At 34.8% G+C, this 13,855-nt stretch overlaps 3 protein-coding genes across 3 annotated transcripts; all 3 read left to right on the forward strand.

The window, feature by feature from the left end:
• Nucleotides 1-1,830: 1,830 nt before the first annotated feature.
• Nucleotides 1,831-8,097, forward strand: LOTGIDRAFT_217400 (hypothetical protein; the record flags this gene model as incomplete). Its single annotated transcript, XM_009059460.1, has 10 exons — nucleotides 1,831-1,979; nucleotides 2,873-3,017; nucleotides 3,434-3,581; nucleotides 3,918-4,046; nucleotides 4,495-4,708; nucleotides 5,038-5,136; nucleotides 5,442-5,546; nucleotides 5,912-6,089; nucleotides 6,354-6,399; nucleotides 7,919-8,097. Coding segments are annotated over 10 exons (1,379 nt in total), but the record flags the coding sequence as incomplete, so codon positions are not given.
• Nucleotides 8,098-10,554: 2,457 nt separating this feature from the next.
• On the forward strand, nucleotides 10,555-10,776 carry LOTGIDRAFT_70150 (hypothetical protein; the record flags this gene model as incomplete). Its single annotated transcript, XM_009059355.1, has 1 exon — nucleotides 10,555-10,776. A coding segment is annotated over one exon (222 nt), but the record flags the coding sequence as incomplete, so codon positions are not given.
• Nucleotides 10,777-11,602: 826 nt separating this feature from the next.
• LOTGIDRAFT_233420 (hypothetical protein) lies at nucleotides 11,603-13,050 on the forward strand. The gene has a single exon (XM_009059461.1). It carries the CDS (start codon nucleotides 11,728-11,730, stop codon nucleotides 12,910-12,912), a length of 1,185 nt encoding a protein of 394 aa, XP_009057709.1. The 5' UTR covers nucleotides 11,603-11,727; the 3' UTR covers nucleotides 12,913-13,050.
• Nucleotides 13,051-13,855: the final 805 nt, after the last annotated feature.

Raw genomic sequence — 13,855 nt, forward strand, 5'->3', positions numbered from 1 at the left:
TGTTCTTGTCCAAGCTGAGAAGAATATTTAGACAATCCTATCGTTAGATCTAGATACTCCATAACTAATATACAGCCTCCTTGAGGTACCTCTATCACCTGGAATTATATTTATAATGTACTCAAAAATCTCACAAGTCACTGAAAAATCTCACAAGTCAATGAAAAATCTCACAAGTCACATCCATTCAGCCTAGATTATTTCAACTGGAATTAAGCCTTAAGACAATCAACTAAAGAAAAAATTTGAAATTTAAACAGGCTTACTTCCCATTCATTTATAGCAAAGCTTCGGCTAAATAAATGCAAAGTGTGAAAAATGTGTCATTTCATCCTTAATATTTTACATAGGCCAGTCTGGATCTCAAAACCAACACACTTTTTGCAGGCCTACAGATGTTATATCAGTCCATCACATCTGAGGCTCAGATGACATGGAATCTAAGATTAGAAAATATTGAAGGTTAAGAGCAGAGTTCATGCCTTATATGGTTTTGGAGTTTTAACAGTACCAGTTTTATTGATGGCTTCTAAACTTTTCAATTCTCCTTGAAACATACGACCAGCCTGAAATTATAATTAAATTCATCATCAAAATTATGTCAGAACTATGACTCAATCATTGTTAACTGACAAAGTGAGTTTTAAACAGAATAACAATTCAAATTAATGCTACAATTATCAAGAAAGTTCATTTAAACTGGATATATCTAAATCTACAGCCTCACAATTAAGATTGGATTTCCATGAGAACTTGAACATTTTCCTTCATATTTAGAAACCCCTGTTTTATATAATTTTTTCCTAACTGAATCATGTCTATGACTCGTTTGAGAAACATCATCTGGTACGGAACAGATTTCGAATTACCTACATGTCGCTCTTTATTTTGGAGATGTTAACCTTTAAATGTATTGGAATTCATAGTGGTGGAGCCAGGTTGACGTCCGAGAGGGGTCGAAATATCTGAGGTTACCCGAATTTCTAACCTAGTTATGAGAGTCGTGCCCGAAAAACTTACATTCAGGGCTGTGAGGGGGCAAGCCTGCCCCCTCTGTCTCCCCTTTGGCTCCACCACTGGGATTCATCAAGCTCTCACCTCTGGCTTTCTGTTGATTTTCACGAATATCTTCCCCTGATCTGTATTAAAAGCTTCAGCATCACTGATACACCCACCCCCACTGGACACCAGACGTTCTAATTTACTTGTCTTCAGTTTCTCTTTTAATAAATCTTCCATTGCTATCTTTAACTAATCCTAACTTAAATTGTCATAACACCTGAAATCAGACAGAAAAAGTTACAACTTAGTCAAGATTTTAACAATATTACAGAATAGCTCAAAACAAATATATTTGTTTTTTGACCAGATATCACAAAAGTAGCATGGCCACTTTTAAATCCCAGTGGTTTTCACCCCTTTTCTCTGTAGTTTCCTCCCCTAATTAACTTCTAATAAACTGATTAAAAACCTGTTAATCTTGGATCAATTTGGGGAGGAAAATGAAAAGGGGAAAACCACTGTAGTCTTTCATTCATTTAAACTGAAAATTATAGGTACACTCATCGCAATTATGCTGAAATTGCTTGTCACAAGCTCTTTGACATTAACTAAGACAATTGGTTGCTTAAAATCATAATCAATAGCACAATTATGCAAGATGGTTCATTTCAACTAAAGAAATCATCAGTTTTGCAAACCAAATCATCTCTTTTCATCATGCTCTTGTTATTGCCTCCCCTTTTTAACTCTTTGGTTTTAAAGTCAAAATTAGCTATAAGAATTAACTCCCCTGGCGCTCTTTAATAAAAGAGACCACAAAGAGTCTAAAAATGGCGGCCCCCACGAAGACGAAAGTAAACAAAGATGATGACTCCAGTGAAATACCAAATAAAATCTCAACGACAGACATCGCAGACCAGAATTTGGATGCATTTTTGACCTGGTGTAAAGAAAGTCACATTAAACTGAGCGAAAAAGTGAGGACAATCCCATTATCTAATCCAAATCTGCCTCCTTAAATCATTTCACATGGCACGCAAAACATCCCAAAAATAAATGATGCCAGGACTAATTTTAGCTATTTCTGTTCGGTTTTCAAACTGATGATGATTATCTGATGAGGATATTGTTTCCCAAATTTGTATTCACTCCAAATACGTATTTTACTCGGTGGCAAGCCCTTTTATACTCTTGAGTAATTTCAAAACAAGTGGGATTAGTTTCTGACTACATTGAGCTCTAAATTGAATTTTTTCTCTCATTTTATAAATATTTCAATCTTATGCCATTTGTCTTAGAATGCCTTCAGGTCCATAGAAATTTGAGGTTCAATGATTAGAATTTAAAATTTTTAAATAGACACACTTTCCTCCCAGAAAATTCACGTGAAAATGACCTACTTTTCAGCCTGAAAATTCCCCTCTGTAAAATTATTTTTACAATTAATATTTTTTTCAGTAGTTAACATATTCATCGATCCAAAGACAATCTAACACTCTCACTAGTATTTTGTAGTTGGTATTTCAATTCATAGGAAAATGATTGTCGAAGTGTAGTCAGAGAGTAACTAAAAAGGTACAAATAAAGTGCTGGGTGGTCTTGAACAGCTAGCCAATGTAGATCTATGTAAAATATTGTTAAAACTGTTCATGCTTGTTAAAATTGTGTGTGACCTAGTTATCCCAATTTGATTCTCAAAAATACTAATTTATTTTTTTAGATTTTGGATCAAATAGTTTTGAAAAGGTAAATGATATATTAAACCCAGGTAATTTTTAGCTGGAACTGTATGCAGTAAACAATGTAAAATGGCATGTTCAAGATTTGAAATAAAGAAAAGAAAATGTAAAATTCTATTTCTATTCTCTAGGTAAGAATCAGTAAAAATGGATCATGTGCTCAGTATGGAATGATAGCCCAGGCTGATATAGAGGAAGGGGAGTGTTTATTTACTATACCACGAGATAAACTTCTGTTTGAAAATACCACTAGTATTTCTGATATTTTAGCTAAAGGTACAATTCATATCCTTCCAATATATCAAGTTGTTTTCATTGTTTTCAAGTGATGTTCCTTTGAGGATTAGAAAGACAGAAAGAAACAACTATATTTTACCAGGATAACAACTTAGGTTTACAGTTAAGGATCCTTTCTACCAGCTGGTCCTAGGCCAAACCTCTTGACATTGATCTTTCCTGGATTATCCGTACCCATTTACAGCTGGGTCGACTGGCATTATTATGTGAATAATAAATCTAGATTTGCTGTTCCTACTTTTCAGTACACTGCATGCTGCTGCTCATTTTTATCATCTCAATAATTAAAATGTAGAAAAGTAGGGCGTGATATTTTATTGCTGTTGTTTGTTTCACTGTCTATAGCCTTCATGCTTGTCTATTTTTTGGTTGATTGATTGGTATATTTTTTGTAGGCAGTAAAGAATTACAGAGTGAGAGTGGATGGGTTCCGTTGTTGATTTCTTTGATGTATGAATACAATAATCCACAATCACCATGGAGACCATATCTAGATCTCGTTCCTGATTTTAAGGAACTCAATTTACCAATGTTCTGGGACAGGTATCTGAATTTTTTATTTTTCAAATACCAGTATTTGAATATATGTAAATAGTCTTCAGAAGTACTACAAATGTATGAAAATCGCATTATTCCTTCAAAAATACCTCAAACGAGGAATTTCGGTTTCTATTTCTATATTTGTCTTTTCTATATATGGCGGAGTATTAAGAAAAGACGAGTATAACAGGGATAAATCTAGACACACAAGGATTTGAAGGCTGAGTTGTGAACACTATTGCTATTGACTTAGATAAAAAAAATGCCGTTTCTGAGACTAAAGTATGATTGATCTCTTTATTATGTATGTGAATATTTTTAAATTTTTGATGTTTCTAGGGAAGAAAGGGAGAAGCTATTAACAGGTACAGGAGTAATTGAAGCAGTAGACCGAGATTTAAAATCTATTAATACAGAATTTAATAAAATAGTTCTCCCATTCATCAACAAACATCCTGATTCATTCATGTAAGCTATATTGTAGAACTCAGCTTAAAGGGATTGTAAAGAGGTTTACTAAATTTTCTATGTGTTTTGGGGAAATTGATATCATCAATTTGCACCATTCCAATTTTCATTCCGATGTCTGTGGTTCCTGCAATTCCAGTAAATCTAAGTGTCATCGCTAATTGCAAAATATGCAAAAAACATAAGACCCTTTGCGATTAGTAACGTCATCACACACTTTTTTTTAGTGAAATTGCAGGAACCACATGTAGAAAGGAATTTATTGACTAGTTTCAAATTCATGTGACATCATGAATATTTATTATCTAATAATACACAGTATAAGTATGTAATAGTTTGAGAGGTTTGAAGAGAAGATAAGCATACCAATTCAACTATTTAACGACAATATGGCATTATTATTTGTACCACATTGACAAATTTATAATGTTCATATGTATTTCTTCAGGCCCATCTGTAAAGAAAAAGATTTTTATAAGAAAATGGTTGCCTTTGTCATGGCGTACAGCTTCACGGAGGACACCGTTGCCAATGAAACTATTACATCATCACCTATGATGGTTCCTGTAGCTGATATTTTAAACAGCATTGCCAAAAACAACGCTCATTTAGAATTTGATAAAGATGTTTTAAAGATGGTGGCTATTAAAAGTATTTCAAAGGTAAAAATGTTAAGATTTTGGGTGAAGTTTTAAAACTTATGCATCAAACAGAGAATTTCTATAATGAAAACATCATATCAAGTAATCAAATGTGAAAAATGTTCTATATCTTAGGTCATTGGTCAAGGGGATACAACTATCCTAGTCAGTCAGATGAAGAAGTTCTTACAGACATTTTACAGAGAAAGTACAATTACCTTGCCATGGGCAATGTATTTTGAATTAAAGTCATTGACTGATAGAGACATAGTTTAGTAAGAACTGTTATAAATATGGCTTCATTTTGAATATGCTTGCCAGCGTGATGTAAATATTGAATTATATTTCAGGATGAAGAGATATTTAACTCCTATGGGGAGCCAGACAACGCCCACCTGTTGCAGATGTACGGCTACGCAGAGAAATATCCCCACAACCACAATGACACGGTACGTCTGGTTAAATACAATAATGATACACTGTGATCAAAGGAAACATTAATCTGATTTAAAAAGGGAAAAACTTTGATTATTGATCTAGGACTGGTTGATTTATTTATCATATAACTTAATGTGGGTATACATCACAATATTTCTACAAGTTACATGGTTTTACTGGTCTTTGATGTAAAATAGTGTTTTGTTTAATTTGATAAAAGAATTACAAGTTATCACCTATCTGACAACCCATGACTGATTTTAAAGCTATTTCTGTGTATTTTAAAGGCAATTTTTTAACTGTATATTTATTGTAGGTTGAAATTCCTTTCAAGTTAATATTTGACGTAGCAAGAGAAACAAATAGTGAAAATGGGGGAGAAGAAATCTTAGACAATAAATGGGAATATTTAGAGACTATGGTATGTAGATAAAATAAGTTGGTCTGTAATGAATCAATAAATATTTGATTTATTGTGATGATATATTAATGTTTTGTAGAAGAATACTGTAAATGAAGATAAGATTAGTCTACAAAGAGTCATTAATTAGATATTTAATTTCAAGTGATATGTTCACCCAAATATTTGATTAAGTTATATAGTCGTTTTAATATTTTGTAGGAGATAGTAGATGAAGATTGGTCTATAGTTATTGGTATGACGGGGGTATTATCATCTTAATATTTGTTGTAATATTTTGTAGGAGATAGTAGATGAAGATTGGTCTATAGTTATTGGAATGACGGGGGTATTATCATCTTAATATTTGTTGTAATATTTTGTAGGAGATAGTAGATGAAGATGGGTCTATAGTTATTGGTATGACGGGGGTGTTATCAGACTATGAGTGTGAAAAAGTGATAAAGATATTATTAATGCGCGAGTCTGAGTTTGATAATTTTATTCAAGAAGAAGACCAAGAAGATAGTGACGATGAAGTGGAAGAAAATATTTTTACTTTAGGTCAGTTGATATCACCCTTCCTTGACACCTGATGGCACTTTTTAATTGGGTTTGTCAACTTATTTGGCATAATTTTATAAGAAAATATTTTTACTTTAGTTCGGTTGATATCAGATCTGAGTATGGATTCTAAAAAATCTTGTTTAAATGAAAATGTTATCATTAAGAGACAATATTTCATATAAGGGATTTTTTTTTAGCTTTTTTTAACATGTTTTGCATTCTCAGAAAACTTTATCATTATTATTACCCCATTTTTTTCAGAAAATATTCCAAAACTGGCACAAGAATGGAAGACAATTTTACAAAGGTAAAAACATTTTTATAAGCAATACATTGGTCATTTTTAAATACCACTTCTGCCCCCTGCAGTCTATCTTTCAGAAGGTGGGATATACTCACCCTTACAAAACACCTGATTCCATTCTGTCACAGGATTAGTCAACTTGGTATCCTTTTCAGAGAGTCCACATAGCTTAACTTGGTTTATTTATTGACTCAAATACATCAATGTTCAAATATTGGCCCTAATAATTAAATATTGACCCTAATACATCAAATATTGGCCCTAATACATCAAATATTGGCCCGAAAACATCAAATATTGGTACAAATACATTAAATATTGGCCCTTGATACATTAAATATTGGCCCTAATACATCAAATATTGGCCCTAATACATCAAATATTCGCCCGAAAACATCAAAATATTGGTACAAATACATTAAATATTGGCCTTTGATACATTAAATATTGGCCCTAAAACATCAAATATTGGCACAAATACATTAAATATTGACTCAAATATTTAAAATATTGGACCTAACACATTAAATATTGGCCCTAATACATCAAGTATTGGCCCTAACACATTTAATATTGGCCCTAACACATTAAATATTGGCCCTAATACATCAAGTATTGGCCCTAATACATCAAATATTGGCCCTAACACATCAAATATTGACCCTAATACATCAAATATTGGTCCTTAATACATTATATTGGCCCTAAAACATCCAATATTGGCCTCATATTGGGTTTATCAAGACTTGTCTCATGTTCTTTTATAGTTCATGTGGTTGATGATATGATGTTAGACAGATATTATTACTGTCAGATATTAAAACTATTAATATATTATATGGAAGAATAATGAATTTAATTTAAATTTGTGTTGTTTGGTGCATGTACGTCATGGTTTAAAAAAACAAATTTTAAAATATATAGAATGAAATAAAATTTGTGTTGTTTTGGTGCATGTCTTGTTGTATAAGTTATCAAAAAAAAAAGACATGAATTATTATGGGCATACATACGGAAATGTGGATGAAATTGTGGTTGCCCCTATCCATTCGTTCACATTTCCTTTAGACGCAACGAAGCTGCATTTTATATCTGATCTTAAAGAGATTGTAAAGAGTTTTTCTAAATTTATTTATGTGTATCGGGGACACTGATAACATCAATTTGCACCATTCAAAACTTCAGTCTGTGGTTCCTGCAAATCCACTAACAGTAAGTGTTTGATGAGTCAATAATTGGAAATATATGCTTCAGGGTCAAAGGTGATAAATGAGACATCAACCACCTTAGTTTTAGTGGAATTCCAAGAACCACAGACATCTGATTGACAATTGGAATGGTACAAATTGATGCCATCAGTGTCCCCCGTACACATTAAAGATTTAGAAAACCTCTTTATACATAAAAAAAAGTTAGAAAACCACTTTACAATTTCTTTTATATAACTAAGTACGTATGTATATTGATGAGATCTCGGTCAAGTTTGAATAATATAAAAATATAATTTGTTTTGTATTTTTAGATGGTGTTATACAAGATTAAAATCCTACCCAACCAGTTTAACCCAGGATGAGAAGAAACTGGCAGAAACAGAAAAACTTGCTCCACATTATAAATATTCATTTTATACAGCTCACAGTCAAAAAACTCTACTAAATAATATTATACAGGCTTGTAATAAAGGATAATATTCAAAATTCTACTTTTATATTTTAGGGGTCGTTATTTCTTTAAATTATTTCCCATGGTTGCAAAGCTACATACGCTTGCTAAAAGCCTGTCGCTTGCTAAAAGCCTGTCATACACTGGAGCTATGTGAGCAAAATTCGAGAATTCGAGACCGGAAGATAGCTCAGGGGTGCGATATGATTTATCAGTGTTCGAAATGGTAGTTTGCGCCCAAATATACATTCAGATCGTCTAAAAGTTAATAATCTCATAAAAAATACGATAAATATTCAAAAAATTTCATCACAAATACTTGTCATTTATTTCTCATAATTTTACAAAAATAGACCCAAAATATTAGACAGACGTCTATATAACCGGAATTTGATGACAAGATGGGACAATTGTAGTATAAGATAAATCAGAATGGCTATAAATTCGACTCTATGAGCTCGTGACAACTCGAGATTTATTATAATATAAAAAAGTTGTGTTGAAATTAAAGATATTCTCTTAAAATAACTCAGAAGTCTATCTAACGGCTTTTCTTGACTTTAATAACGTTTTCTTTCGTTTTATACGACAGACGACTGATTCATCAAAAAAACAAAATCTTAACCAAAGTTAATTTATAGTGTTCCAGTCATCGAATTAGTCATTCAGTAAAATCCTTTTTGACTTCTGCTCCCGTCCAGCCTTGCATATACTCTAAAAATTAAACCCACATTCCAAATCCCTTTGTGGTCCCCACACCTATTCCTTGGGATCCGTGTGGGGAGACAGGCGCCTTTTTTGCTCAAATTTATACTTAATTACAATGAAATATTTAAGAAATACAGTAATCTTATTGACTATTAAGTGTGTGTTTGTAAAGCGCCATTGAATGCCCACATTTAAGCAGCAATTAGCGTTATACTAAGTTCAATAACCAATCGATCCGCTCCCTAGAACAATGAAATCATCTTTTACACCAATAGTATTATTCACAGATGTGGGTAATATCGTACAGTTGGAAAAGGAATATGTGAAAAAGCTAGCCTATTGCAAAACATTCATAGCATAAGTTGTGATATAAATCAAGCCGCCTCTCCCGGGTAATAAATATTAATGTCGCTAACATAAACTGGTATAATCTCAAATTATCATCAAGTCGTTATTCATTATCTTGTCAACTTGTCACGGGTCTTACGTAATTTCTTTTATTAAAATATTCATACATCTTTCACATTACATATCTTCTTCAGTTTCAGAGCAGTAGGGTGTAAAACTCCCTTTCATTTCATTAGCCCAACGAGATAGAGAACGACATTAAACACCATTTGATTAGATTCCAAAAAATTGACTTAAAATTCCAAATTTATTTAATTAGCCCAATAGGATTAAGAACAGAAAAACGAAAAACTCCATTTCTTACCTCAAAAAGGTCACCCTTTTCCTATCACTATTCTAAAAGAGGGGAAGTAAATAAATTCAAAGTGAAGTGCCCTCAATTTACTGCAACCAATAAACCTCAATTACCTTTGTCTAAACTTCCCCATAAACAAACTATAACTAGCAAAATATTCATCTTGTGACGTATAACAGCAACAAAATTGCCTTGTTACCACTATACCTTGTGACGTATCACAGCAACCAAGTTGCTTAGTTACCAATTTACCTTGTGAACGTATTACAGTAACCAAGTTGCCTAGCTACCAATTTACCTGGTGAACGTATTACAGTAACCAAGTTGCCTAGCTACCAATTTACCTTGTGAACGTATTACAGTTACCAAGTTGCCTAGCTACCAATTTACCTTGTGAACGTATTACATTAAACAAGTTGCCTAGCTACCAATTTACCCGGTGAACGTATTACAGCAACCAACTTGCCTGGTTACCAATTTACCCTGTGACGTATCACAGCAACCATGTTACCAATTTACCCTTTAACGTATTACAGTAACCAAGTTGCCTAGCTACCAATTTACCTGGTGAACGTATTACAACAACCAACTTGCCTAGTTATCAATTTACTTGGTGAACTTATTACAGCAACCAACTTGCCTAGTTACCAATTTACCCTGTGACGTATCACAGCAACCATGTTACCAATTTACCCTTTAACGTATGCAAGCAATCAAGTTGCCAATTAACTTTATTACCCAATTAAGACAATCAAGTTTCCTTGGTATGGCGAGTTTATGTCATACTGGTTTGGCTCTTTTTTCACAATTTTTTATTTTATCAAAAAGAAAAATTATTTTTTTAACTTCATTCATTCGAGCTAATCTCTTGCTTTCAGTACTTTTACATATCAGGCATTGCCGAATTTTTAAAGTGACGTGCCGTTTTTTTTTTTTTATCTAGGTATGAAATACTTCAGACTTACATATCGCAGATTTATAGTTTCATCCGTCACAATTCTCATTACTGACACAAGATACTGACACGACACACATAAAGAAACATGATTCACTCTGTATACAATTAACCTACTGGGCTGTATAGGACAGAGAAACCCAGAGGAGCAGAGGTACCGGTAGGGATAGGGGCACCGGAAGGAGCTGATCTACCGAGAGGAGCAGGGGCACCGGAAGGGACAGAGGTACCGAGAGGATCAGGGGCACCGGAAGGGACAGGGGTACCGAGAAGATCAGGGGCACCGGAAGGGACAGGAGTACCGAGAGGAGCAGGGGCACAGGAAGAGACAGGGGCACCGGATGGGTCAGAGGTAACGGATTGTAGGAACGACTACCGGAGCAGGAGGGTAGTCATTAAAAATGGTTGGAAGCTGGGAACTTGGGACTGTATAGGATAGAGACACTGATGGGATGGGCAACCACCAGAGTGGCAGGGCAGGAGATTAGTCAATATACATGTAGATGGTTTGAGGGCTTAGGGCGAGATTCTAACCTAATCGCCATGGCACATCTGAACAACCAAATCGAACAACTGCTAAAAACTGTTATCAACTGGGTTGTCGCAGAGTGTCGTAGTAGCAGGCCTTGCCTAACTGTCGGTAACTGGAAATCTTTAGTTGTCGGTGCGCTCATGTCAACTGCATATGGCGATTTTTTATAATCTCCATTTGCCGCTGGATGCTCATGTTCCTTTAGCAACCCTAAGAAGATTATCCACAACTAGCCTAAAGGAACATGCTAGATGCTAGAAGTTGTTAAAAATCCAATTGCGCTCAGATTATGCAGCCCCCCCTCCACTTAGAGAATGAATCTAAGATATAATTACATTATAATATCTCGTAATATCTTGTAATTTAGCAGACAACCCTACTTTAACTGAGATTTATGTTAATGTCCAACATTGTTTTTATCTTCCTTCTGATGGATTAAACACGGTACTGAAATCTAAATCGGCCAAACGGAACAACATCACATAAAAAAAACTTGAGTCATGGCTTTCTATTGGTTCGTGGGGTAATGCTCACGATTTTTGATCCAATCCTCGACTTTATAACAAATTCATGTCAGATATTTTTTTCAAAATTTTAATGTGTGTTGTATAAAAAGCAAGAATAATTATTAAAGATGAACAGTAGTAAATGTTGGTCGTGTGACAAGTGCGTGAAGAAGTTCTCAAACAACCGTCGGTTTCAGTCCAGTGTTTTATAGGAGAAGTCTTCACATAACATTTACAAAGTTCGTCTTAGAAACTACAACTCAAAATGGCTGCAAGATCTGCACTGTGCTTCCTGGCTATTATCACATTGTTTGTCTATGCCTGTGGAAGACCTGCCCTGAATTTCAACTCTATCTACAAGGATTCTCGTTCTTCTGTAAAACATTTTCCGAGAGTTACAGATTCCCGGTACGCCTACACTAAAATTGATTCTAAATTGGATAGTATACTAAGTGAATTGCAGAAAGAACAAAATGACAGAGATGATGACGACGATGATGATGACGAAGATGATCTTTTTGACGAAATCAATGACATTTTCGATGACGTCATGGATGACGATATAGAAGAGGATGGTGACGATATTCATGACGTAGAAAAAATTGAAGAGGCAGTAGATGACGTCATAGACATGATCGATGACATTATTGACGACGACGCAGACGACGATTCAGATGATGTTCCCGAAGACCTGAATGACGCCCAGGAAGATATACTGGAACTTATCAAAGATTCTAACGATGACAAAAATGATGACGAGACATCAGATATTATAGACGATATTTTGGATATCGTAGAAGACGCCAAAGACGCAGATGATCATAGGCCTATCGCCGACATCAGAGTTGTAGAAAGTCTAAGCAAACCTGGTGCAGTTGCCGAAGATGACAAGGAATCCAAAAAAATTGACGAAACTGTTCAAGAATTACTTGACGAGATTAAAGACGTTGTTGAAGATGCAAACGACGATGTTAATGATATTTTGGATACGGATGACGAAGACGAAGACGTACAAGAGGAAAAGGATGAAGACATTCACGAAGACGTGGGAAATGTTATGGTTAATTTAATGCACGGTGTCCATGGAGTTACAGGTGGCGGTGTTAATCATGATATATATGAAGAAATCGAAGAAAAAATGGACGAGGTCGATGATTTAATTGATGACGCCATTGATGAACATAACGACGATGACGTCAACGATGATGAGAATGACGACGTCTACGATGAACACGACGATTTAGTGGATGACGTCAACGACGATGCAGATGACGACAATGACGATGCAGATGACGACAATGACGATGCAGATGACGACAATGACTATTCAGATGTCAATGACGATTCAGATGACGACAATGACGATGACGACATAGATGATGTAGCGGATGACGTTTTAGAAGTTATCGTTGACGCTGTTGAGGCCATGAACACTCCAACAAATGTGTAAATTTCATGCAGGTTTTGAGATAAAATATTGAATCCTATTTGTGTGAACTCTGTGGCCGGACCACATTAAGGCGGATGTTTGATTCCTTTTTGTCTGCTTTTTTTGTTATTTATTAAATGGTGCTGTTATTTTTCTGAAGACATTCTCTCTTGATCTGTGCAATTAATCATTCTGCAATGATTTAAATGAAGATTTTGCCGGGGTTCAATAGGTCCTATTCATAGCAACAGATATAACCAGGGGCAGTTCACTTTACGGGTGAAATATAGGTTACCATTTAGGCCTGTTTCGCCCCTTTATTTTCCACAGTAGTGTTACGTCTTCGTCTTGACCTTGGCTATTGTGGAGATGACCCTAGAATGAAATGACTGCCCTTGTTCATGTTTAGAACTGTCGGCGGACGTGCATAATAGAGCGCGTTCAGACGAAAACTTTTCATTGGGTAAGAACGGAACATCCTGTCAACTTATCGGTCTAGACTATAGAGTTATATAATATACCTATTTATAGCTCTATGGTCTAGACGCATTAGTCCGTACCATATTGCCATAAAGCCATTCCTCGTTCTAGCGGTATTATCTTACTTACTTTGCCCGTCGGTCCTCTCGATATCACCAATGGATACAATGGAATTTATAAGCGAATTCTGTCAAGAACAGAACCACATGTAATCAACTTTTAAATGTACCGATAATACCTCAACGATCACCGTCAATTCGCACCCTACCCTACACCAATAGAAATAGGTGCCTTAGACTGGTCGACCTGTCAATCTCAACAGCAGAGCACTACCTTCGGTCTTCTTAAGCCCACCTACTTGACTACTAGACAAGGGCATGGCCAAAATTGCACTTTTAATGTTCAAATTGCTCCAGAAACGGACAACGTTATACAGTTCGCACAGTAGCATTTTTGCGTTAAAATGAAAATGAAATGAATGGAG

This window comes from Lottia gigantea (assembly GCF_000327385.1).
Source record: "Lottia gigantea unplaced genomic scaffold LOTGIsca_39, whole genome shotgun sequence".
Classification (NCBI taxonomy): Eukaryota; Metazoa; Mollusca; class Gastropoda; family Lottiidae; genus Lottia; species Lottia gigantea.